This window comes from Oryzias latipes, chromosome 19 (assembly GCF_002234675.1).
Source record: "Oryzias latipes chromosome 19, ASM223467v1".
Classification (NCBI taxonomy): Eukaryota; Metazoa; Chordata; class Actinopteri; order Beloniformes; family Adrianichthyidae; genus Oryzias; species Oryzias latipes.
In genome coordinates this window covers 18,207,257-18,233,918 of record NC_019877.2, presented here as the reverse complement: position 1 = coordinate 18,233,918, position 26,662 = coordinate 18,207,257, and the positions used below count along the sequence as shown (strand labels likewise).

General features: G+C 40.3%; 1 protein-coding gene across 1 annotated transcript in view; it reads right to left on the bottom strand.

The window, feature by feature from the left end:
* Nucleotides 1-22,109, bottom strand: part of etv4 (ETS variant 4) — a 38,839-nt gene extending 16,730 nt beyond the window's left edge. The window contains exons 1-4 of the mRNA XM_004080637.3: nt 21,890-22,109; nt 21,377-21,467; nt 21,233-21,280; nt 12,941-12,994 (exon numbers count right to left, since the gene is read on the bottom strand). Of these exons, the coding sequence (XP_004080685.1) occupies nt 12,941-12,994; nt 21,233-21,280; nt 21,377-21,467; nt 21,890-21,946 (250 nt within the window). The 5' untranslated portion in view covers nt 21,947-22,109. The remainder of the gene's footprint in view (nt 1-12,940; nt 12,995-21,232; nt 21,281-21,376; nt 21,468-21,889) is intronic.
* Nucleotides 22,110-26,662: the final 4,553 nt, after the last annotated feature.

Here is a 26,662-nt window from a genome sequence, read left to right as displayed (position 1 = left end):
GCTCCGACAGCATGTCGGCCGGGACACGGAGTGTGGCACATGACTGCCACTTTTAGCGATTACAAGCATGTTTGTTTGTCTGTGCACACACCCCATTTTCTCAGGCACCGCCAGTCTTCAAAAGGTGTATTCAGCTTCCCCACTACCACAATCAGGACTGGGTGGAGTTTAGTTCTTGATGGGCTTGGATTGAACAAAGATGTTCAAAGCAAGCATCAGATGAGCATGAGATCCATTTCCAGGGTTTGAGTGGGTTTGAGCTATTTATGGGGACCTTTTATGAATATTAATTAATTTGCTAAATGAGCTCCAGGGAGCAGTTTGTGTGTTGGATTGTGACCTTGAGTGCCACTGCATCCGTTTCTAATTAGTGGAGGCTGAATTTAGCAAACAATGACAACCAGTCCGGTTTCTGTGCTTACAGCAGGTACAGCTGAAATTTCATGAGGGCACCAGCATGTCAGACAAGATTTATGTGCCAACCAATCATAAATACGTTTACGTCATTAAACAAGATTGACTTGCTTTTGTATAGCAGCCTCACAAGTTAGAAGTGAATGCACCTGAGATGGAGCTACCTTCTTTCTTGTGGCTGTATTTTTTGAATCCACATTCATTGTAGTATCAAGCTCAAATAGACAATCTAGTTTGAGGTTTGCATTTTGATGGACAATTTACTTTACAGACTTGATTAAACTGATGACTTGTGTGATTTGGTTCATTTTAATGAAGAATTTAAAATTTAACTGGGCCCTTTTGCCACAGTGGACTGTGTGAACAGGTTTCTCTGGCCAACACTTTTTTTCAGCACAGAAAATCGAAGAGAATCTTTACACGTCCCTCCCAATGCTCTGTAATTGGCTGACCCGGGACCAGAATCAAACATTTAGTTTCAGCCGATGGTTAAATAACAATTAAGATCCTTGAAATCTATGCAGAGAGACTCACATGTGCAACGCAGTCCTGCTATGCCAAAGACATCAGTAACAGCATAGCAGAACGGCATGATCGAGCACTATTTATATACTGTTTGGAGTGTCACAATGCCTTGGCCAATGAGAAAACAACAAGACATTTCTACACACCCATGTGTGCGTGTGTGTGTACATCTAACAAAAAAATTGCCTAAGGAGTTTTTGTGCATCAGTCATAATTTGGCATTATTTAGAATACATGTATAAACACATTTCTGGTGGAGTAAAAAAACAGGAATTGCAGTGAGGCGGGGAAGTGGCATCGTCTTCAACCCAATCATTATTTATAATAAATATTGCTGTTGTCTAAAAACATTAAGTAACAAGAACAAATAAATCCAGGCCGGTTACAACTTTTTATAACACTTCTCAGCACTTCTGTGTCCATATGACGTCAGATTTGCTGCAAGTTTTTGAGGTGCTGGCAGTCTTGTAAGCAGATCTAGAGAGAGTTCTGCTCCTCAGGTTCCTTTCACTTCCTGCTTTTATTTGGAGCAACATGACCTCCTCTAACTGGTTTCTGAAATGGTATAGCATCATTTTTGTTCTCACAGAATCTCACATTTCATAGCTGGTATGAGGAGAGAGTGTTGACTTTGTGAGATCAAAGAAACCAGGAAAGTGTATAGAAGCGAAGGACAGATTTGTACAACATTGCTGTTGATTTGTTCAAAAAAAGTGCCAGATATGTTTTAGTGTTTATGCATTCATTGATGGTGTTCATTCTCTCTGTTTTTTTTACCCAGATGAATGAGGCAGATTCCTACCAACGCTAACACCAGCAAGGTCAAAAGGTTTCTCCTAACTTGAAGCTGATCTTCTCTCCTCCTGCATTTTGCAATAATCTTCACGATGCCCTCCTCGTTTTATGCTGGGGGTCACCCCTTTAAGTGGCACCCAAAGCAGGGTGCCACTTAAAGGGGTGACCCCCAGCATAAAACGAGGAGGAGTTGGGGGTTTACATATGTAAATTCTGGCTCTGGTGGGGGGAGGATGCAGGGTGAAAGGTGATGGTCATGGTTGAGTGCTTTAGGAAGCAGAGGGATCATTACACTGGCAGGGCTCTCATTCAGTTGACATCCACCACAAACAAATCACATGAGCAGGGATGGCACCCCCCCCCCTGGAAACACACACATTCACACCTTCTTCTGCACACAAAGGGCCTCTCAGCTGAGCAACAGAGATACTATCAGGAAAAGGATTGGATTTTTTTGGGGAGATAAAAAACTGTTAAGCTGCACAAATGACATGCTATATCTGTCAAAGTAATTTTTTGAAAGCCAAAGAGACCTGGCAATGAACCTTTCTATCCTATTTTAGAAAGATGATTTCCTACCATTAATGGGCCTGGTGTAGGGAAATCCAGTTTGAAGACAGGAGTGCATCTGGAGAATCTTACAGTGGATGTTTATACGCAGCTTGGCCACGTTTTAGACCTCTGGAAGTCTGCAACATACGACAGCCTCGCAGGCCGTAACTCATTGGACCTCAGTCCCAATGTCAAACACGGTGACAGAAATGTGCTAAAGCGCAGAACATGTGAGGCACATAAATATGAGCTCAATGCGTCCAATTATACAAATAAGATTCAAGTTTCACTCTTGCGGGGACCTTTGGAGCATTATCTAGAGATCTGGTTCTCATCTCACATAAATATACAGTGCGTGTGCAGCGGCACACGGCCTCAGCATTTTTTAGACACTTAGAACACAGAGTTCAGCCTACATCTACTTGTCCCACGGCTACCAGCTGAGCCTTACTGTCATGATGGATAAATATTAACAGGAACACTAGTTATAAAACTACGTTTTGACGAGCTACACCTCTCAGCTGGTTCTTAAAAAACGAAAATGAGAAGTTGGCTTAATATAAAGACTAACAAATGAAAAGTGTTGGCTAAGAGATATTTCTCAAAACAAATACAATCAATCTGATGATGATAACTTGAGAGATCAATCTCACACCTTTGCTGTGGTTAGCTTCTTCCACCACAATCATATTCTATTGGTATTTTTCATCTGAAGACTACCACAATAAGAAAAACAAACACAAAGCAGACTAAACGTCAAGAATTGACAGTATAAAGGCCCGTACACACCGGGACGAATATTCGCCAGGCGTTATTCGCCAGCGTTTTTCGCCACGTTTTTTGTGTTCACACCCAGGCGATTTTCGCTGACGATGAGCCGAGCGAACATGGAATTTCATTCCCTGACATTAGATGGCGCTTAATGTAAACACAAATACTCCTGTACACAAGGTGGCGCTGCGCAACTTTACGCTTCTTAAAGTCGCTTTTCACTCAGAAGAAGAGAGCAAGTATTTACGCGCTTGTCAGAATAATACAAAGAAAACATGAATATTTCATGTTTTGGCTTGGTTCGGGGATATTTTATAATGTCCGTCATTATTTCTTCGCGGCTGTGTAGATGCTACTTGACGTCTATCTTCTTCGCGGGTATGTTTGCTCAGCAAGGCAGTTTTGTGTTTGAGCGCCCCCAAGTTGTGTTTTACTGTAACTTCAGAAGCTCCAGACACGTGTGCAATAGCGCCATTCTTATTGGTCGAATAGATTTCGACGCGTTGCGGCGAAAAAACAAAACAAACCCGAGGCGTTTTTTTTTTTGACGCTTTGACGCGTGGCGTTTTTTCGCGTTCGTGTGCACACTCACATAGGTGCCCTTTGTTTAGTCACGAGGCGTTAAACGTCGGCGAAAATCGCCGGCGAAATTCGTCCCGGTGTGAGCGGGCCTTAAGAGAGTTGGCAATGTTTCAGCTTAAAGTAAAATAGAAAAACTATTCATAGTGAATAGGCACAGGCTTTCAACCGTGAAATAACATGCGTGTCTTCTGTCACTTTCTCACAGTTTGGATGAGAGCAGAGAGGTTCAGGAGGGTACCATCAAGATCTTTCTTTTTGATGCCCAATGTTTATCTCCATGTGCTCATAGGCTGGGAGGTGTGAGCGGGAGTGGGGGTTGTGTATGTCTGTAATGTAATTGTTTTACATATTTTATTCTGGTGTACAGCCCTTTGTTATACCAGGTATGAAAAATGCTGATTGATGCTGAAAAATGATTTGATTTGATTTCTCTACATCTCACTTTTACAACATTGAATTGTGACAATAACTCTGTCAAACTCATCTTCATCTCTGAGAGCCGGAGGCCACAAGGGTAGCCTCCATTCTGGGGAACTCAGTTACCAGTGAATCTATAACACCTGGCCTGATCTGATTGGGCGGTGGTCTGCTTTCATCTAAAATACTTCAGGTTCCTTGAAAAACTGTTGTTAGTTACCTTGAGGGTAACTAGTCACCCCATTGCCAGAACCTCCCCTTTCTCACAAACTTACATTTTTGGCAGTTTTTAATGGTGGTTAAAAAAATGTCCTTGCCTCGTGTTAGCCAACAGGATGTTGTTGGCATTTTCACTTCCCTATATCAATTTTAGAAATCACCACATTTGAAAATTGTTGCCTCATAAGGCTACATCTTTTCCTTTCTCTTTTGGAAATGATAAATATAATATCATTCCACACTGAACTTCAAACCTTTTGTTGTGCTGTGCCTGCTCTGGGAACAGTCCCAGTCCGATCATCTTTTGATCTATTGTAAAAGCTTTCCCAGTGGTCTATTAACTATGGCTATGTCGTTTTTAAACTGTGTAGTTTTTTAGGACATAGTATCTGCAGAACGGCAGTAGTTAATCAGAAATTCACTACTGAGTTGAGGGTGAAAACAGTGTTGGTTCTACACCCCGGGCGAAACCCCCAAGGCTCACCTGCCTCTCCTGACTGCACGTTCCTGCTGAGACGTGTTTCAATAACAAACCAATCACAAACCCACCAATATTATCCCCACCGCCCAAAGCTATTTTTGCCAGAAAAATTTAACATCAAAACCATCCAATTGGGTAGGAAACCGCCCATTCTGGTTCCAACCAAATATTCCTGGTGCAACAAAAATGGTGAGCAATAATGGAGCTATTCAGGGGCACAGTTTTGAGACAGATGCCACCTTGAATGAGGAAAACAAAAACGTAAATGTGTCTACGTGTGGAAGTATCAGAATGGAGCGGAGCAGGGAGCTTGTGGCCCACCCAGCATATTTTGTTTATTGCAAATACACATTTTCTAGTCTGCTCCTGATTCACAACAATTAGAATAAAAAAAATACTCAGAAATTCCATTTTAAGTTAAATTTTCTGTATATATCTGTCATTAGCAGAAAAATGACAAAAGAACACGTTAAAAACACCAAAAACACAATTTTCTTCTAAATTAAAAGCTTTAAAAGTTCTGCCTTCTTGTGTTTTCCCTATCGTCCACTTCACTTTCAATTGTGCAGTGCTGGCTTTTTATTAATGGCTTTTGAGTGACTATAAATCTCACTCCCCTGTGCTGTTTAGTGGATCTGATACAATACATCCCTGTCTCTGGACATGTGCAGCGAGAGGGACATCCTGTCACAAACGAGGGCTGGATGTAATTAATCTGGCACAATATTGACTCTTCTCTCTCAATCCCTCAGCCCTCAATATAACTGTCCCCCTTTAATGTTTCATGTCGGGATCAATCAGCCCCCATGCTGTTACTGAAATGATAAAATGAGCTGCTCACCAGTGTATCATTGTGTGCCAGGGCAGTCGTTCAGGTCTTCATAAAGAACATGTCTACCTGAGTTTTTTTTAGGCATCTGGAGGTGAAATCTCCTTCCTGGTAACGACCCTAAATGGATTTATTAGCCACATCTCGTCTTTTTCTAGCATTTCTCGCAACCTCAACCTTTCATTTCACCCTCACCTCTCGATTGAGATCTCAACCGTAACTCTTTGTGGCACGTTTGACCTGTTCTTATCCTTCTCCATCCTCAATCTGCTTTCAAGCGGATTTATCTGTGATTTATCTTTATCAAGCCATCTATCAGGCTTTGCCATCTCCTTCTACTCCTCTCTTGAATCGATACAGCCGTATGTCGGCTCTCAACTCGGTCTACACACCTTCTGTGTCAGCAAGTTACATTACGTTCACCCCTCCAGCACCTCCACTCATAAAAGTGTTGATAAGCGTAAGTGCTAAAGGGTGCACTGTAACACAGCTCTTTACATGGAAAAATGTATTATTTTGTAAGAAGAAGCTACAGGAGGAATCTACAGAAGGGTAAGAAACACTGGAACAAACCTCGACCTTTAAAGAAGAAACACATTTCTACAGGTAGATGTTTAGGCAGGAGGATTCTATTTTTATTTTCCAAACGTTACACTGAATTTTTCATTTTAAAATGGGTTTGTCCTTTCCTTAAAGTTCCTGGATTGCATCGTTTGACTGAATGATGGTCTTCTAAGATAAGTCCAAGTCATTACATTACTTCGATCGATATGTGGCAGATATTTGTTCCAAATTTTCACATGATGCCCTTTCTGCCTTTTGCCAGGCCAGAGTAGTTAAAAAAACTTATTCTTTTGTTGTTTTGGTTGTGAATAGAATAAAGTCAGATCATGAAATACTGAAATGCTAAAAGTAGAATATTGTGTGCTTACAAGGCTTTGTGGTGTTCATGAACAGGGGAGCATTATAAAATGACACAACAAGAAATAGTGCATACAAGCAAAGTAAAATTACTTTCATAAATGTACTGAGAGTCAGTTGGGATTCTGGAGGAAAAATTCTAATTATTATTGTATGTGGAAAGGTCAAAGGAAAATGCTAAATGTTAGAGACGATAGTGGACATTGCTGATGTTTGACCTTGATTTGGTTGTTTTGTTTTCAGACACAGCACGTCAACGATGAGTCAAAGCACGAAGAAAAATTCTGCTGTTTCAGTAATTGCTTCCTTGGTGGTGCTATTTCACCAAAACAAGTTTTGACCCAAAAAAGTGTTGGGAGTAATGCTGTTTAAATATGCCGTAATTGCGTTTCTAATGCCATTACAAGTTAAGACTAGCTAAGTGGCCTTGTGGTAGAGTGTCCGCCCTGTGACTAGAAGATCGTGAGTTCAAATCCAGGGCAAGTCATACCCAAAGGCTCAAACAATGGGACCCATTGCCTCCCTGTTTGACCCTCAGCATTAAGGGATTGGGGGGGTTAAACCACCAAATGGTTCCCAAGTGCAGCTGTGTCTGCAGCTCACCACTCCCCCAGGGGATGGGTCAAATGCGGGGAACAAATTTCACACACCTAGGTGTGTGACAGATGGTGGGACTTTGAGTTAAGTAATGGAATAATCTAATTAATTACTTTTATCCCTGCTACAATAGTTACTTAGTATAAAACTCTAATACAGAGGGGTGGGGGTAGGAAGTGAGGGGGCACTGGCTAGGGAGTCAAGTGGGCAGGGGCATGCTGACTCTCTCTAAGATGTGCACGTGCAGCGCAGTGGGCAGGATCAAAACAACAGGAAATGTCAGCAATAAATGTAGCAATATTTAGCTGTAATTGAAACAAAAAGAATAAACGTTTACGTCAAATTCACATTAAATCCAAATAAGCACTGGACCCCAAACATTTTCTTTCACAAGCCACCCAGCAACGGTGTTCCGGTGACAAAGCAACACCATTAAAACAAGTGGATTTCACAGCCCGGTACGCTGTAACTCGCACAGAACTGAATAAAGTAACGAGTTACTTTGCTTATGCTGTAACTGACTTACTAACTCAATTATTTTTTGGGCAATGTAACTGGTAACTATAACTAATTACTTTCTAAAAGTACAATTCTAAACACTGTTAGTTAGTGGTTTGATCTCTACACCCAATTTACTGACAGCTTCACATTTTCATGATCCTTTAGTTTCATGTTAAGGACTTTTTTCCTTCTATTTTGTGCACAGAGTTTAGCTCACTGACTTCCTTTGGTGGTCTTCCACTCTTTGGTCCACTAGATAGTCTGCGGATGATTAACACTGATGTGATCCGAACCAGAGTTCCTTTTGCAAGTGAACCAAAGCCAGGTTCTCAAGCTGGAACAGGGTTTGATGTTTTTTTTTTCTTCTTCTCTGGAGTTCAGGTGAGCTTTCTTATAGAAAAAAGTGGCAAACCCCACCAATCCCATATAAAAAAACCAACTACTAATTGAGTAAGTTTTAAGTTTACAGCCAGTATGTTTTGCCAAAGTTGAGCTACTTTTAACAATAATTGGCTCAATTTTTGTTCTGCACTTTGCATGAGAAGAGCAGAGGTGAACAAGTGAGGATGCACCAGAGAACCTAAACTCTCTGCTAGAACACCTCCCTTTTCTCTGCTATAATAAAACACACACTGCTGTCCATTCACAAAGTTGCTCTGCTGGCCTCAAATCCCCCCTCCTTCAGTGGGGCTGTTCTAAATCAACACAGAGAAGTTCAGCTCAGCCATGAAAAGGTTCCTGCTGTAAACCAAAGATACTAAGTTCTCAAATTCTATCAAAGATTTTTACTACAGTGGTATTTGGTACAGTGATAAAAAGAATCAGATCTAAATGTCGGGTATAAATAAAAAAACAGGAGCTGTTAACAGAGGAATACCTCACGTCAATGTTATGAATGAAGGTTTACTCCCCTTAACTCAATGTGCTGCCTCAGCCTGTCTTTCACAACCAGCCCATTCATAAAAGTGCAGGGTTTGTGTGTAAAAGCAGTGTGGAGACACCAAGCCCAGAGCGTGTGTGTGCGTATCACACACGAGATGACGAGACGAGACGCCTTCATAAAGAAATCACTGGCTCACATGAGAGAAATCCACCATTTTACTTTCACCAAAAACAAAGAGAAGAGGAGGCTCGCCTCTGCGAAGCAAGCGCCATCAGCACATATCTGGCAGGCACCTGGATGTTTTTGCACACTTAGTTGCATAGCAGCTGTATTTTGGAAAGAAGCAAGCAGAGCTGCATGTTTTTCTACTAAAGGGAAAAGAGGGAGTCGGGCTGGGAGGAGGGGGCATGCTCAGTGCTCCTACCGTCCAGCGGTTCCAAATAGGGCCCAACCGGACTAGTTCTGATCCAGAAAACAATCCAAACAAAAGGACGCCTTTAGTGTCAGAGAGCCACAGTTTTGGTTTTGTCAGATCTGGGTTACTTTAACCCCCTTTTCTTTTCCTTCCTAAAGTTTGTTCTATAATTTACATAGAAAACACTTTTTGCTTGACACTCACTTTTTCTGTACACACAAAAACAGAAGTGCAAATCTTTTAAAGTTCCACTCCAGTCATGTGTTGATCTATTTTCGAAGTGTTCCCAGTGGTCTTATAAATATGGTTTTGCTTTCTTCAGCCAAAATTAGAAAACCTGTGTCGTTTCCTAGGACATAGTTCCTGCAGAGTGGCAGGAGTTCTTTAGAAATTTGACAACAAGATGATGAGCAATACTGGAAAAGATCAAGTTTTCCTCAAAGTTGTCAACCTGCAAAACGAAAAATAGAACAAAATAAATAAATAAATATATATATGTAACCCTTGTGCTATCTTAAGCACTTTAATGTTGGGAGTTGGGTCATCTAGACCCACTAGACAGTGCTCTGAACCTTTTTTCTTCAATTATTTCTGAACCTCACTGGTGTCCATGGATTACATGAAATCTTTCCACCTTTGTCATGGTAGGAATAACACGTCAATGCAAGGGTGGGGTCATCTAAGATAGCACAAGGGATATATATATAAATAAAAAGAAAGACATTGTGACATACAGCATGTAAAATTTAAGTACACATACAATCATTGGCTCAAAAAGTGCAATAAATGTTAGAGTTTAATACATGTACATATTTAGAATTTATATATTTTAGTTCTTTTTTTAATATTTTACTTTTTTTTTTAAACCATACTTTATATATTCTTTAAACAGCTGGAGAAAAAACTTCACAATTGTCGTGTCACAATTTTTGTTGTGCAACAATTACAACAAAGGGGTTTTTAATTTTTCTGATTCTGATTTGTTTGAGGTATTGATTCTATTTGCGACATCACTTCTACAACCTTTTTCAAACTGCACTTTTTTGTCAGCTCCTGATCCCAATCGGTTCGAATAAAGAAACTCTCAGAAATGAAATCTTAAATTTAATTTTCTATTTATATGTCCTCCATCAACAGAAAAATGCCACAAGTACACGTTAAAAACACCCAAAACACAACGACAGTTAACAGACATCAGTGATCTTGGGTATCAGGAACACTGTTCCACTTCCTCTGCTCTCACAGTGTCCCTGATTTTCCAAGCTGGCTCTCGGTTAGGACTCCAGCATTCTATAGCCACAACTTCCTATATAATTACTGAGGCACAAAACTAAACAACTGTCCCACACAGCTCCAAAATCACTGGATTAGTTCACATCTTGGAACACTCAGTACGTGAGCACAAAGAGGCTGAGAGAAAAGGGAAAGGGGTGCTAGTGCTGCTGTGGGGGGGGGGGTACTTTTGAGTCTGACTTAGTTTGTACAGACACAGGAAGGGAAGGAGGGGTCTGGAGTATCCACTTGGAGAACAGAAGAGGAGGAGGGGGGCTCTGTAGTACTGTAGGGCTTTTTTATGAATGAAGACTGAAGGAGGGAGCTGCAGAGGAGGGAGGAGGTGTGTGTGTGCGTGTGCGGGGGGGGGGGGGGCACTTCCTTTTGCGCACGCAGGGAAGAAAATTTATGAATGGTTCACATGTCTCAGTCAGCTCCAAGTGTAAACAGCATACTCGCACAAAAGCAGGACGAGCTCTGAGAAGAAGACTTTCTGGTACTTTTTAAACTTAACGTCTGTTTGCTTAAGCAGAACCCTGATGGACAGAAGCGTGTGTTTCTTCACCACAGGAAGTAAAATGACAAAAGGAGTCTGTCAGGCGGCAGGATGACCCTCGAAGATGACAGCAACCTTCCTCCCTTTCTCAATTCCTTCAAGCCGTTCAAACATTAAATCAATGAAAATACGCCATTGTTGCCAATTGAAACACATGCCAGGCAGATCGGCGAGTGCATAAAAGTTGCATGTTTGCATAACCTCCCCTCTGGGGCAGCCCCGCAAACAGAGCATGCTTGTTAGCTGTGAACTGCAGGAGATTGGACCCAATGAGATAGATCTACCAGATGTGAAGGTATTGCACAACTCCTGCTTTGCCCCTGGTCTCTTCTGTAATCTAGCATTCCAGCATGTGTTTTGCCCTCGTTTCTGTCTGTCTGCTCTGTGTTCGCAGCGCCACACCCATGCAGGTGAAAACTTGACTTAGTAAACAATGTCTGATTCAACGAGGCGCTGCAGGCCTCAATTATCCTCCGGTCACTTTGGATTAGAGATTTGCTTTTTTTCCCTCCTTTTTTTTGTTGTTGTTTTAGTTTCAGAAACAGGTGAGTCACTTGTTTTTGACTTCTTGCCTTTCAATTCAATGGGAGGGATAAGCCGTTCTCATGAAACAAACAATAGACCAACATGTTTTTAACCGTTTGTCCGCTTCAGCTTTCCAAATAAAAAAGGAATAAAGATGCGCTAACCACGTCTTTTGACCGCGATCAACGGGGATTCTGATGCTCAAGAGCATTCCTGTCGAGTTTGCCTCAGCTGCCCGTCAAACCGAAGCCGGCGTGACCCTGCAAATCACAGCCAGGTCAGGCTTTAGCAGAAACCTGACAGCTGATTGGGTGTCAGGCCAGCAGGTTAAGTAGACATGACCTTTGCCTGCCCTGGGGTTTATCTTGACTTCCTCCTCTGCATTGTTGGCCAACAGGCAACCACAGTGTTGAACAGGGTACGTGTCACCACAGGCTGACCAGTTGTGACTTGCAGTTGATGAAATCACATGATGTTTTTTGCACACAAAAGATGCACAGATTCATTGGAGGAAGTGACTTTGATAGGCACCTAAAGCTGCAACTTTCACTTCGCAATGGGATTGTTCCTGAAGTTCCATTTTCCTCACCAAACATTTGGAAGCCATTGGTAGAGATGTAGAGGATGTGTTAAATGTGAAAGGGGGGGACTGTTTGTACAGCAACAAAGACTACCTTCCAGATCCTGAACCTCTATTGTTAAGACCCAGAGCGAAAAAAGAAATGCATTCAAATAGCAGCTCAGTTGTGCAGACCAGGAATTTGCTTCTCCCTTTTTCACCTTCCGATGTGCACAAAAGGCCACCTTTGTACCTGAACCCTGAATAATTGCGTACTGGTTTCCTGGGCTGCACCTTTTCAGCCTATCAAAGACATGCAAATTAATGACAGCAGCACAAAATGCAAGCATCCAAGTGTACTCAGTAAAGACTGGGTCATTAGGACTTCTGCTACTGCATTCATTTGCCTGACAAAGGTTATTGCAGCATAAATGACTTACATTATCTTTAGCATTGTTTGAAGTCTACACGACTCATATTTGAAATCAACATAATTTTTTCTTTTATATGAAATGCATGGACTTCTTAAAAACATGGCATATGGTAAAATAATATGCATCAAAACAACAAAAAACTTTTGGTTTCTTTTGTAAAAACTGGTTCATAAATATAAGATAATTCGTGGGACACATCTTTCTGAAATGCCAATTTTCACACAGCACAAATGAACATGGACCCTCAACAAGCAAAGAATGGATAAATGCAGCAGGGTCAAAGGGAAAAATATAACATTGAAATAGAAAGGGTCAGTGCAGGAAAGATCAAAGAAACATAAACCAAAAAAAACAAAAAAAAACGGATTTTAACGGCTTCAGTTAAAGAAAATTTTGTGCCAGCGTGATCTTTGATGAATCCATTAGCGGGAAAAGCCCCTTTGTTGGGAAGTTCCAAAAAAGCGCTACAGAAGCAGCATCATATTATTTGACAAATTTAGGTCAATATACAAAAAATAGTACAGCTAGTGTATATAAGTGCACCATACATACAAGGAGAAATGCCAATAATACTGTTTCTTTTTTGTGACTTCTTTTTCCCATTTTATATATGTCACTTAAAGACATAAATGCAAAACATTTTGAAATGAATATCGAAGAACAAAAAATGAATAAAATCAACAAGTACTCACAGTTTTCAGAGTGAAAATCAGGGACAAACTGCTCATCACTGTCAGGAACCTGAGCTGAAATGACAACAGAAGTGAAAAAATAATTAATATATTTTCACATATTTGAGATTATTCTAAAGGTGTTCTGGTTTCATTGACTGAGCTTCCTTATCGAGTCTTTTTTTGAGTTCAAACCATTAGTTCTCATTTCAGGTGACCTTCAGTCTATGATCTGCACCTCCTTCATTCACAGAATGATTTAAGGGACATGTAGATTGTTTCATGGTATGTCTTTAAATATACCTGGTAACCCATGAAGGTATCTTTTCATTATTTATTTATTTTCAGCTGCTTTTATTTTGAAATTGTTTTTTTTTTCTGCCTAATTTGTTTCGATGTTGCAATGTCAGCAAGAAAAAAGAAAAAACATCGGAGCCCCTACAGGCTGCGGTCTAAACGAGAACACAAAGAAAGTCTCCAGATCTCCTTCATCAGCGCATCGTGTCTGAGCTTTGTTAGTTCTCTCCCGTTTACCGAAACCAGTCAGGCATCCATACAGCAACCACTTTCTGCATGCTTCCACTGTAGAAATTCAGACAGACAGAACTGGCTGTTCTGGCATAACCAGTGAGAGAATCTGTCAAGTTGTGTCACAAGCCAGCTATTTGGATGAAATGTAGCTGTTGGGGACTGAATCTGTACGGGGAATCTGGATTTCTTCTGCAAAGATGAGAAATCACTAAAGAGTTTGAATGGAAACAGACAGAAAACAATTGAAGTTCAACAAGAGAAGGTCTCAGTTGGAAAAGATTTAAATGCAGCAAGAGTCATTTTCATTTGCATGTAGGAAATGCAGCCCCGTGACCCCGAAAGGGATAAAACAGCAGAAGATGAATGAATGAATGTAGGAAATGCATTGATAAAAGTAAAATTCAAAAATCAACAAGCATCTCACATGTGCAAAATTTTGATAAGTTGGTACAAAGGACTTATCATGTCTACAATGACCTGTTAAAGAAATGAGAAGGTTTGGGAGTATGTGTCTCAAGATGTCAGACCGACCCTCTTGAGTCTGATTGCACCCTCAGAATTTTGTTTCATTGCAAAGATGGGAGAACTCAAATTGAGCCTTTGGATTTATCGATATACAGTAATTTATACTGACCTCCACTGTGTTACAATCTCTTCCAACTATGCCACCTTGTCCCTAGTGAAGGGATGCCCTGCTCACTTCATCCAGTTGGTGGCGATATGGAATGTTTGCGCTAAATAACCATTTACAAAAGATTTAAAGATTTTTTTATGTTGGTCTTTGACGAACAGTTTAAATTAGGTTGCCATGCTACATGAGGTGTCATGCCATGCTACATGTGGTGCCATGCCATGCTACATGAGGTGCCATGCCATGCTACATGAGGTGTCAAAGCTAGCATGCACCACCGACAATCGCACCAAAGTGCAGCCAACCTTGCCATGTCCTGCATTAACAGAGCCACCAAACTAGCTAGGAGGGCCAGTGCATATCAAGCATTTTGTGTCCTTTTTAGAACCGTATTTTCTGGACTATAAGTCGCCCTTTTTTTCGTAGTTTGGCAAGGGGTGCGACTTATACTCCGCAGCGACTTATATTAGAAATAAATTGAAATAAATACAGTGTTAACCCTCCTGTTATGTTCATTTGTGAGGAGCAGAGATGATGTTCCTGGCTAAATTTGATGTATGAGGTATGTTAAGTGTTAAGAGCATGTTAAGCGACTCAGAGAATCAGCAAACTTTTTTTACAGTAAGATCTTGAAGGCTAACAACATAATATTCTATTTTCCAATAATTTCATAGATTCAGGAATGCAATAAAAATGACAACTGTTTCTACAAATACAGGATGAAAACAGAGTATTGGTTGGCCAATGATGCTTCATGAATGGAATAAATAAATAAGTATGAGAAAGAATTACTGTGAAATTATGACATAAACAGTCTGCTATGATTGTGTCATATGAGGTTGTGCAAGTTATTAGTTCTTGGTCTCAGATTTTGTCAAATAAATTTCTCGTCAAAATGCGACTTATAGTCCAGTGCGACTTATCTGTGTTTTTTCTACTTTATAATGCATTTTTGGGCTGGTGCGACTTATACTCCGCAGCGACTTATAGTCCGGAAAACACGGTATTTGGTTGTTTTGTAACCATAGTCATCTTTGATGCTTTTAAGTGTTAACATTTTTCTACCTTTCAAACTGTCTGCATCAAATGGGCTACATACATGTTCTGCGGCATTTAGCAAACAAATGAGGGCCAGTATGTTAAACTGTACAAAATGCTAGAAAATAAAGGTTTCTATGATCGAATTCTATTCATTTTTTAAATTCAACTCAAATATATTTGTTGCTTAACACTAAACAGTAGGAAAAAATAGTGCCCCTTGAGACAGGTCTAAGTATTTCAACTAGGTAGAACAAATTTACGAGGACTTTAACCCTTTAAAGCCTACTAGATTTAAGAATTGAAAGAAAATTCAATTTTTTGGTATTAGGATGCTTTCTATTACCCTTTGATGAAATCCACAAGAAAATGTGCAACTTCATTTTTTAATGAGTCATAGATAGTATCAATTGGCTAAGCTAGTGAGTTTTCACTCACAACAATGTTTGTTTAAGATTAAAAAATACTGACATGAGTGTTCGGGAAAAGGCCCCTTGTTTACCCACTGTCTCAGATTTGATCCACACATTTTTAACTAACCGTATTATAAAGAAGTAAATTTCAGCAAATTTTGCTTTCTTTCAAAACAGAAAGTAGTCTGTTGACAAAAAAAAGAACAATAATAGACCGGTTATTCTCACCATAAAGTTTAGAAAATTAGTCAAACCGTTTCCCGTCAAAAATGTTTTTAAGATTTCATGGAAGCAGCAGTTTGGATTACGCTAATGAGTTAGCAGGTATCAATTATGATACCAGTAGTTATATAAGTTCAACTCAAACTTTAGAGAAAATGTATACAGATTTAAAATAACCTTTTGGATTTTGTAGCTATGTTTTTTACAGAATATCTGCTCTGATGTAGTACTAATGTACATAGTAGCAAGTAGTTAATTGCACATTAATTGCAAGTAAGGAAAATATAAAAGCAAAGTATCAGGGATGTAATAAGCAACAAAGGCACAGAGCTAGACTGTAAGCTATATCCTACATAAATGTCCATGTGTAAAACCCGAGTTGTAGGTGGTGTATTACTTATGATGCTGTGGTGGAACTCTTCACTGTGTCCTGAATCTGACTTTCTGTCCCATTTCTGTCTTCTCCAGTATTTCTGTTTCCAGACGGTGAAACACAAAGCAGAAACTGAAACTTACATGCAGAGGACAAAAAGAGGAAATAAGAAACTCAAATCCACTTTCTTGTCGTCACACTCCTTCCTGTGCAGAGGAAACCGGATGACTCCGTTCTGGAGCGCGTTCTGATAAATTACATCGATTTCTTTTATAAACGCTGCATCCTGTGATTTACTATGCCATAATGATATTACCTCCTTTTAACTTTTCAGTCTTTTGCCCTCAAGGGGGACAAATATGCTGCTTTATGATGACCGAGGGCCAACATTTTGCTTTGCAGATCAAACAGTCAATCGTTTTTCTTTGTATTCAACATGTCAGAAACAGAACACGAGCTGCAGCTCGGCGGAGGGGGAATGATGAGCGTCAGACGTTATCGTAACCTCGGCTGTCTGGGTCTGCACACTTTCCTTTGTGTGTTCGTGTGCATCCGACTGGCTTCCAGGAACAAACTCGTCTTGAGATGCAAGTCAGCACAAGAAGGAAAGTGTGTTTATATGAGCATGTTTCCCTCACAGCTTCCAGGCACCTTGAATGACTTTTTTTTCCTCCCTTCTCCCAGTGGGAGATCCTGGGAGGAGCAAAGCAGCCAAAGTCGTATAAACCTCAGGGCCAAAATGAGACAAGATGTGACAAGCTCCTGAACTCCTGCCATTCAGAGCTTCACCCTTTCCGTCTCCCTCCTGCTTCCGCTCCTTTGGTAGACTGAAAAAAAAACCCTCTCTTCAACCAACCAGCCTTTACAACTGTGGCGAATCTCACAACTGCAATCAGTCATAAGGTCTTTAATTAATGCGACAGGAAAGGGAGGTCTTAGTCGGAGAGGCTAAGGGGGGAAAAAATAGAAGGAAAACCAGGCGAAGTTGAAGGTAAATAACGCTTTGATAAAGTTACACTTCCATCTTTCTGCCCAACCTTCTTTTACCTTTTAAGAAACTCGGTAAGCCACCATAAAGAAAATAATCTAGCCCCAGCTACAAAAATACTTTCCAAATAAATCATGATTCTGCTTCTGTATGTGGTCAAAAGCATATTTTCCTTTAAGAATTTAAGTGGACAAAGACATTTTTCCCAAAGCTGAACAGAATGACAAAATCTACACTGAAAAGACACAAAATCTCACCAAGTATTTTTTGTCTATTTTCTAGTTTAAATATCTTATTACACTTGATATAAGACCAAAGTAAGTTAGTAACCTTTCAGTAAGTTATAACAACTTGTTTTCAGACAATAAATCTTTAATGTCTTGTTGTTATTTTAAAGACCCTCTGGATGAAAATTGTGTTTTTGTTGTTTTTTTTGCATGTTTTTGTGGCATTTTAGGACATATTTAAAATTATTAATCTTAAAATTGCATTTCTGAGAATTTCTTTATTCAAATTGTTTGAATCAGGAGAAGACAAATGCTGTGGGCCACAAGCTCACTGCTCCATTCTGATGCATCCACTTGCAGAAAAATATACATATGTCTTGGTTTTTCTTTTCTGAGCTGGAATCTGGTTCAGAATTGTATGGCTGGATAGCTCCAATATTGCTCTCCATTTTTGTTGCACAGGTAATGTAAGATTGGGTGTGTCAGGGTCTGTAAGCTAGTGGGAAAGCATGTAAACAGATGGGTGATGGGGAAGGGGGCGGGGTTGCTCCCCAACCACAACTATGAAGTGAATTTCTAATAGACAACTGCCGCTCTGCAGAAAATATGTCCTAGAAAACGACATCCGTTTCTTGATTTCTTGAGACCACCAGGAATGCTTTTATAACAGGCCAAAAGATGATCGGAGTGGGACTTTCAGGTAAATTTCTAAAGATGAGTTATCTTGCTTTACTCAGAGAAACCAATGTTTTTTTTACTCCTTACACAGTACGAAGGTATTTAACAACAGAAGGACAGACGTTCGAAAGTGAACATACATTAACGTTTAATTTTAAGAAAAATGTATATTTTAAAGTGTAATTCTAAGATAGTTGTGGTCTAGAATTTTATAAATATAGATAATTTGAGGAAATAAACTCCTTTAAGCAACACACGCTTATTTTAAGACAAAGTATTTCCAATTACCAGAATAATGTATCTAAATATGAGTGTTTATTACTAATTTCAAGATTTTGTTCTAAAAGGCAGAACACCACAACTTATTTTAAAAGCTCTTTACTTTAAGAGAAATTTTACTACCGGTACTTCCACTAGAAGATTTTTTTTTTACTTATAACAACGGAAAAACTTCCTGTATGGGTTTTCAAAAATTTTTAACTTGTTTTGAGAAGGACATTTTTCCATTGTAAGGAATTAGAGCTGCAGTTTGGTGAATCCATGTGTTTTGGGTGAAGTAAACCTTTAAGTGTGGCCCATCCAGGCTTTGAAGCAGCAGCCATTGTTAGAGTTTATTGGTCCTCTACTTTGTGAGGTGCAGGTGTGAATAGAGTTTGTGGGTTTTTGACACTGCATGAGAAAAAGGTGGTGACTCGATGGGATGCGCTTTTGTTTGCCACAAACAGCGGCAGGCACCAGAGCGACTTCGACCTGGAAGTTTCTGTCCATGCAGACACTTCCACTGCATCCGATTGCTTCACGTCTTGTGATTTGTCAATATGCATAATGCTACTTGTGACACTAAGTCACTGGGCTTGATCGTGAGAAGCAGTTTGATTCACACGTCTGACATAAAGTTCAGATTTTCTTCTCACAAGTTTAGCATACTTTTTTTTTAGATCTCTTAGTGTAAAATACAACTTTTCAAAAACACAATCAAAAGCAAAATGTCATAAGATGATGGATGTTCTGGTTTCATTAGTATTAGCGGTATGTTACTGTTCTGTGTGCCAGTTCACAGCACTCTATCGATTATTTTTCTGGTTGTTTCTCTTATCTTTGGTAGAAATTATATGGTTTTATCAAGTCATCGGTCAGTTTTTTGCTTAGCATTCGAGTGAATCGGAAATTCAGTTGGACAAACCTATAAATATGGCAAAAAGATCTGTAGGAGGCAGACAGCCCGCACAGTTGGTGAAAGGTCACAACAGAAATGTAATGCGTGAGCTCAGCATTTTCTAACCACAAGAACACAGAGGATGAACACATCTCTGGGGATTTTTATGTCTCGTGTTTCTTAGAATGGTCCTCACACAACACTGGTGGCTGATGCAGTCAGTTGGCTGAGGCTTTTGTATTTTATTTGCGTTCAAAGATCATCCCATAGCATGGCAAAACCCACCTGCCAATTTTAATGTTGTTTAACAGGTTTATGAACATATTACTAAGATTACTTTACATTAAAGTCCCACTCCGATCATGTCTGATCTATTTTCAAAGTGTTCCCACTGGTCATTTTAATTATGATGGTGCCATTTTTAGCTTAAATTAAAAAACGTGTTGTTTTCTATGACATACTTTCTGCAGAGAGGCAGTAGTTCATTTTCCTTATCATGTCCATCATGAAAAAAAGATGCTGCAAGAACATGTTAAAAACACCAACAAAAAAAGCATTTTCATCAGAAAGTTGCATCAATGGGATGCAGGTTATGGATAAATCTGAGACATAGTTAGAGTCCTGCAGCACAATAATCCAGTTGTACTACACATCTAACAACACATGAATGAAATCAGTTTTTATTCAAATAAGCTGCAATTCTAATCATTTTAAAAGCATTTGTAATATTTTGTCTCTTGCAGGAATATAAACTGTGCACTGGGACCAATCACAGAGCATTTGTTAAGTGATCACCCCAGATTAAGCATGGTGGACCAGGTTCAGCAGATTTTGGTGCAGTACGGATATGATGGGACCATGCGACACCTGATGGGATGTGTCAATTATTAAAATGTTGTGTCTGCAAGTCTTTCTTCATTCAACTTACTGGATGAATGGTTATCTAAGGTCGAGAGTGCGTGGCACAGACTGTACAGAGTTCGTGAAACATGTAGATGTGTGACTAAATGCAAAATATTCTAAAGCACCACTTCGGTGTGAACACCAAAAAATAAAACTGACAAAAAGACTTTTAAAAAGCCCAACTTGAAAATTACATGTATTTCTTTATGTCAACTGGAAATAACATTTTCAAAACTGACCAACAGATTGTTTTCCAGCCCACCAGCTTCCAGTGTCCAAAACACTTTTGTTTAAATTCCAGACCGGACCACCTTGTTTCCCGAAGTCCTCGGGATGTCAAGCTTTCTGCATGTATGCTTCCAATTAACGTTTAAGGTGAGCACGAGAAAGCGTCTTCTTCCTGCACATTAATGTGAAACAGCCCTGGCTGCGCTGCACAGACACGCTCAAGTGAAGCAAGCTCTGAGGATAAGCAGGAGGAGACTTGAAGCAGCACTCATCCAGCCTCAGTGGCTTTTGCAGTTGAATGTAAATGTCCAAAGAGAGTGGCGTTCTTCTTCCAAACCTCCACATCAAAGCAGCACAAACAACTACATTTACACCTCATTGTATGCTTCACTTAAACCCACACAGCCATGTTTTCTTTGCTCTAGATTGGCCCCCGAAACACACAATGACCAACAGCCCAACAGTATAATGACACCATTAAGGTTCATGTCAGCAGCGAACATATTAAGTCTACAAGCAGACAGTTGCCCCTGGCTGGGCCTCATTTCATCACTGTGTGCCTTTGAGTGACACAAGCCAAACAGTCAGTTTGTTTGCTTTGGCTGCAGCCTGGCACTCACGATACATGCCAATGTGGCCAAAATAGGCCATGCTCAAAGCTAATAATGTGCCGTCTGTGCTCACTCACACTTTTTTTTTCAGATGCAGGGGGAGGTTGTGTGGGTTATGAGCATATGTGTTGCATCAGAGCCGTTGGGCTTCTCAACCAAACCAAAAATGAAAGAAAACAATACTACATTTTGAAAAAAAAGTTTTCGTTTCTCTAAATAAGCTTTTAAAGAACCCAAAGGATGGCCATGTTGTGTGGTCAGACAGATAATTCATCAACACATAAAAGTATATTTGAGGAGGAAAGCAGCCTCACCTTCTGTGAGCCATGTCTCTTGAAGTTGGCTTAAATCCTGGAAGAGGTCTGAAGGGAAGCAGGAGAAAAATTTAGTCACAACATCCTTATAGACATCAGAATACACTCACAGATCAAGAAATGACACAGATTCCTAAATGTTACCTTCAGATTCCTGAGGGGGTAATTCTGTATCCATGAATTTCCTTTTTGCAGCCATCAACAGTCTATTTAGGGGCCCATTTCCTTGCGACTTCTGTAAACCCAGAGATGGGAAAGGAGTGAGTGTGTGTGTGTGTGTGTATATATATATATATATATATATATATATATATATATATATATATATATATATATATATATATATATATATATATACACACATAAACAAACGCGCAAAGTGACCATTTGGAACAGAGTAACGCGATCCTAAACCGAAAGAAGTAGGGGGGAAGCTTCGACAAACACGTTTAAATGTAGCACATGCCATCCTTTAATATGTGCAGATTTCGAAATAGGTCTTTAAAAGGCTTTGACAAACAGTTTTCCACCGCGCGCACAGCTGCGCCTTCAAGCCAAAACTCGTGCAGACGCAACGCGGAGCGCAGAGTCGGGCCATGGAGGAGGAAGAAAAACAACAAAAGTAGGAGTTCAAAACAAGAACTGAGGCATACGTACATTTGCTAAAGTGTAAGGCACTTGCTGGTCCAAATATCCATCCATCTTATAATCCATCCGTTAACCGTTTGTGGTCATTTAGGCTGCGTTAGTGGGACCCACGCAGCCTGCAGAGAGGAGGGAGCGCGGCTTGTGAATGGAGCTGCGTGGAAGCTGCATGCATAATGAGCTCCATTCACAAAAAAATGCCGAGGGGAAGTGATGGCGAGCGATTACCCAGCGGGCTGCGGGCCTCCTCACAAATCTGTGTCACTCTATAACTGCTTTAAACTTTGATGGCGCAGGCGCACTTTCATCCACATTGATTTATCGTCAGTTTTTATTTACAAATGAACAAGAAGTTTGTGTCTTTGTTGCCAAGTCTGCCCATAGATGTCTCTCTTGACGCACAGAAACCCCTAAAACACAACTTTATTTATTATTAGTAAAACTTTCTGAAACGTGTTTGGGAGGTGTTTAATGCCAGCTGTGCGGTCAAATCACACGGTTCGGTGATAATATAGAGACTTCTCTTCCAGCTCCACAGTGGAGCTTCGGGATTGGTGGATTTCCTTTGCAAGAGATCGAATTTCTCCGTTTTGTCCGGGTGAATGCACCAACTTATGAATGAAGTCTCGGTTCACTCCGCGCCCCAATCAGAGCGCCGAACGTCTGGCTCCTAGCAACCATAGGCGGGGTCTTGCCGCGTGAGCCAATCAGCTTCCCTTTCTGCCTGCGAGCCTTTTCTACTTGATTTTCCAGTTGTTTTTCATTCACAAAAAGAGGAACAGGGTGGAGGGGGTGTCCATTCATAAAAAAATAAAAAACTTGCCCCAGCACGAAAGTCGTGGCATGTTTTTCTTGTTTTGTCAGCGGAAATTAAAGGAACTTTATCTTGTTTACTCCTTTTGAACTCTTCCTTTGTAACTGGGAAGAAAACATGGCAGCAGCAGCACTGAGCAATGCTGACGTATATCCGTGCAGGAATACACATACCTGTGGTTTTAGGACACCATGTAAAAAAACTAAGAAACACACACAGAAGGAAAACAGAGGACGTGAAGTTCTTTGTGAGGCTTACAGTCAACTGAAACAGGTTTAAAACCTCAGTCGGTGAAGGAAACACAAAAGAATGTTTTTACATGAGTGAGGTCAATGTACAGCCCAGAGCCTGACTCTCCTCCCCCAGCAGCTCATACTCAATCTCAATAACACAGAGCGCCATACAGGTTTCTTCCTGCTTAATGGTATTTAGATGCACATTTAGATTTACACAGCAGACTATAAATTATACACCAGGCACAGCCAGCACTACAGTCCAAGGTAGAATCACGGAAATATAATATGATGGTTGTTTAAGATGTTTCATTCAATTTGGGCTGCTCTAAAGAGCCTGTGTGTTTATCCAGAAGGACAGGGCAGTTTGTGTGTTTGACAACTGAAGGAAAAGTCGTACAATGTTTTGAGAAGTGGCATTTCTCCCGTAATTTTTGTTTAACAATGAACCGTAAAACCTTTTTTTTTAATCCTTTTTGGAGACACATTCTCCTGGATCTCTTTTGTTTACCCTTTTACGGTGCTTTAAAGTCCCATTTTGATCTTACTTTTAGCCAAAATCCAAAAACCTGTTGGAAAAAAAAAAACCTAGGACATAATTCTGCAGAGTGGCAGTAGTTTATTAGAAATTCCTCTTTGGATTGTTAGTGGGACTGTTGGCATGGAGTAAGATACCCCCCTTCCCATCATCTATCTGTTTACTCTCTCTCCCGCTAGCTTACAGCCCCTCACGTCCCCAACCTAACATTACAGGTGCAACAAAAATTGCGAGCAATATTGGAGCTATCCAGCCGTACAATTTTGATGAAACCAACAACTTACTGTTTAAAAGTGGACGCATCACAATGTAGCAGAGCACAGAGCCTGTGGCTTGTATTTACGCAACAACTACAACATTTTTCAAACAGCATTTGTTTGACTGCTTTCCATCAATTTAAATAAAAAAACCTCAGAAATGTAATTTTGTCTTAATTTTCTTCATATATGTCCTCTATTATCAGAAAATTTCTACAAGAACTTGTTAAAAAAAACACAAACACGTTTTTTTTTTTTTGCTATACGAACGCCACCATGTTAGGGCCAGATGCCACCAGTTAGCAGTGAGTGATCCAAGTTGGTCTGAGTCAATGTTTTTAATAGCAATTGCGAACGTTCAAACAATTGGCATCAGACCACTACTTTTATTAAAGCATTGGTCAGTTTATTATTTTAAAAACTTGCACTACAAAAAAAATCCTCACAAAAAAAGGGATTGTCAAGAACATGTTTAAAAAGAAGGGCTTCACAGTGGTGCAGTGGTTAGTGCTCTAACCTCAAAGCGAGAAGGCCCTGGTTTAAATCCCGGCTGGGTTCTTACTTTGTGGCGTTTGTGTGTTCTCCCCATGCATGCGTGGGTTTTCTTCCAAAATTCAAAAACATGCTTCATAAGTTAATTGGTGTCTCTAAGTGAACCTAGGTGTGCATGTGTGAGTGTGTGTGGGAGTGATTGTGTGGCCCTGTGACAGCTTGGCGACCTGTCCAGGGTGTACCCCGCCTTTGCCCACCAGTAGTTGGCTACAGTGACCTTGTGACCTCAAAAGGGACATAGCAGGTTAAGAAAATGGATGGAGTTGGAAACAGCCTTAAACATAAACGACGAGGGAGTTTAACTTCTATTCTGTCCTGAACACGTTTCCTTTTTTGGTTCCACACATAAAAAAGAACACGTTTGAGTTGTAATACTAAATAAAATGAAGCATAAAAAAAGAAGTTGAAGTGTGGCACTTGCTCAAAAAACAGTGGTGGTAAATACCCACACAGTGATAAACTACTCTGCTGATACAATCATGTTGTTACAACTTGCAAGAGATTTACAGCTTCTTTAGACCCACTTGGGTGATTTACTGAAGAGAGGAACATTTGCTGGGGCCATTCATTGCTTCCCATGCATTTCATTTGCAGAACACACACATAGTGCTGAAAAGCATTGTGAAATCTATTGTAATAGTCATCTACCCTTGAGTCTAATATAGCTTCGTCAGCAGGGAGATAAGCACTGACAGAGACAGAAGGGAGACATTTGAAGTTGAGCGCAGGGCTGTGGAGTGGACTCAAAGTGCTTATTGATCAAAGCAAGCAGAGCTTGATGGATGGATGAAGTGCTATTATAGCCTCAGCTGTTGAGAGACACAGAGAGATGTGTTGCAGTGGAGGTCAGAAGAGGAATATTCAGAGTGAGAGATGCCTTTCAGGAAGAGAACTCGGATGAAATAAAAAAAAGCCAAGGGAAAAAGACGAAATGACAGATTTTCAAAGATGTGGCGAGAAAAGAAACGGAAGAGGCTGAGACGTCTGTGGGGGATGGTGTGAGAGGAGAGCTTGTCTGCAACACCTCTGTCGCTCTCGAGGCAAAGCAGGCTTTGATAAGGCATGTGCGGTGTTCAAGTTTTAATTTTTAAAGCTAAAAAAAACCCAGTAAATTTTAGGGTCGCAAGTTAATTTAGTGTTTTTGGATGAAAAAAAAGGATTATTTTCCATCAGAATAGAGGAGAAGGGGTTCCTGACTTTCGGTCCGACTAATGATGTCAGAGTGCCATATTGTCTGCAACCAGGTCCCCTTCTCTTTCTTCGTCTTGGAGCTTTCAAATATTCATCTCTGGTCCATGCTACTCCTCCCTTGCTCCCAATGAAGCTGATGGTGACCGATAAACAAATGAAGATTACCGATAACAAAAGAACATCACATAAATGGATTTACAAGAAGCACAATAATAGGAGCAGCTTTTCTTTTCTTTCATCCAATGTTTCATGACTTGTGCATTAATAAAAAATGGCAAAAAGAAATGTGGATCTTTAATAAATTGTCATAAAAAATACACTTCCCGTCTGACAGGACAGTGTCTAATTTGACTCAGTCCAAAATCATGCTTCATAGGTTGCATGTGATCGGTAAGTGTGTAAATGTGTGGCCCTGCAACAGATAGGCAACCTGTTCAAGGTGTACCCTGCCTTCGCCCTACATAGGCTCCAGCAACCCCTTGATCCCAAAAGGGATCCATTAGTTATTGAAGAGGATGGATGGATGGATTGATGAGAATTGAATAGTTACTTGAGTTGATGCAATTGACAATAGAAACAAATCAAAGAATTGGGGTTATTCTGGAACAAATAAAACAGTCTGCAGCCATGAAGATGGTCGGACACCTTTCATGCATTAAATACTTTGTTTTCTGTCAATAGCACTTCAAGATTGAAGGCTCAGGATGTTGCAGAAAACATTTAAGAAGTGATCGACCGACATCTGCATTGACGGTGGCCAATAATGCTCTGACCGCAGAAGGGACGATGACAAAGCCCAAGCTGTCAACTTTCAGTATATGACGCCCGTGGTAATTTATGATAGAGTTTGCATCTTTTATTACACTTTAATAAGGATGCTGTTTGATGTTGATGTTGTCCCACTGGTAGGTCCAGACCAGAGCACTCAGGTCTTGTTGGTCTTTAGTTTCTCCTTGAAATAATTCAGACTGAGGATCCTGAGCATGAAGGCCCGTACACACCGGGACGAATATTCGCCAGGCGTTATTCGCCAGCGTTTTTCGCCACGTTTTTTGTGTTCACACCCAGGCGATTTTCGCTGACGATGAGTGGAGTGAACATGCAATTTCATTCCCTGACATTAGATGGCGCTTAATGTAAAACAGAAATACTCCTGTACACAAGGTGGCGCTGCGCAACTTTACGCTTCTTAAAGTCGCT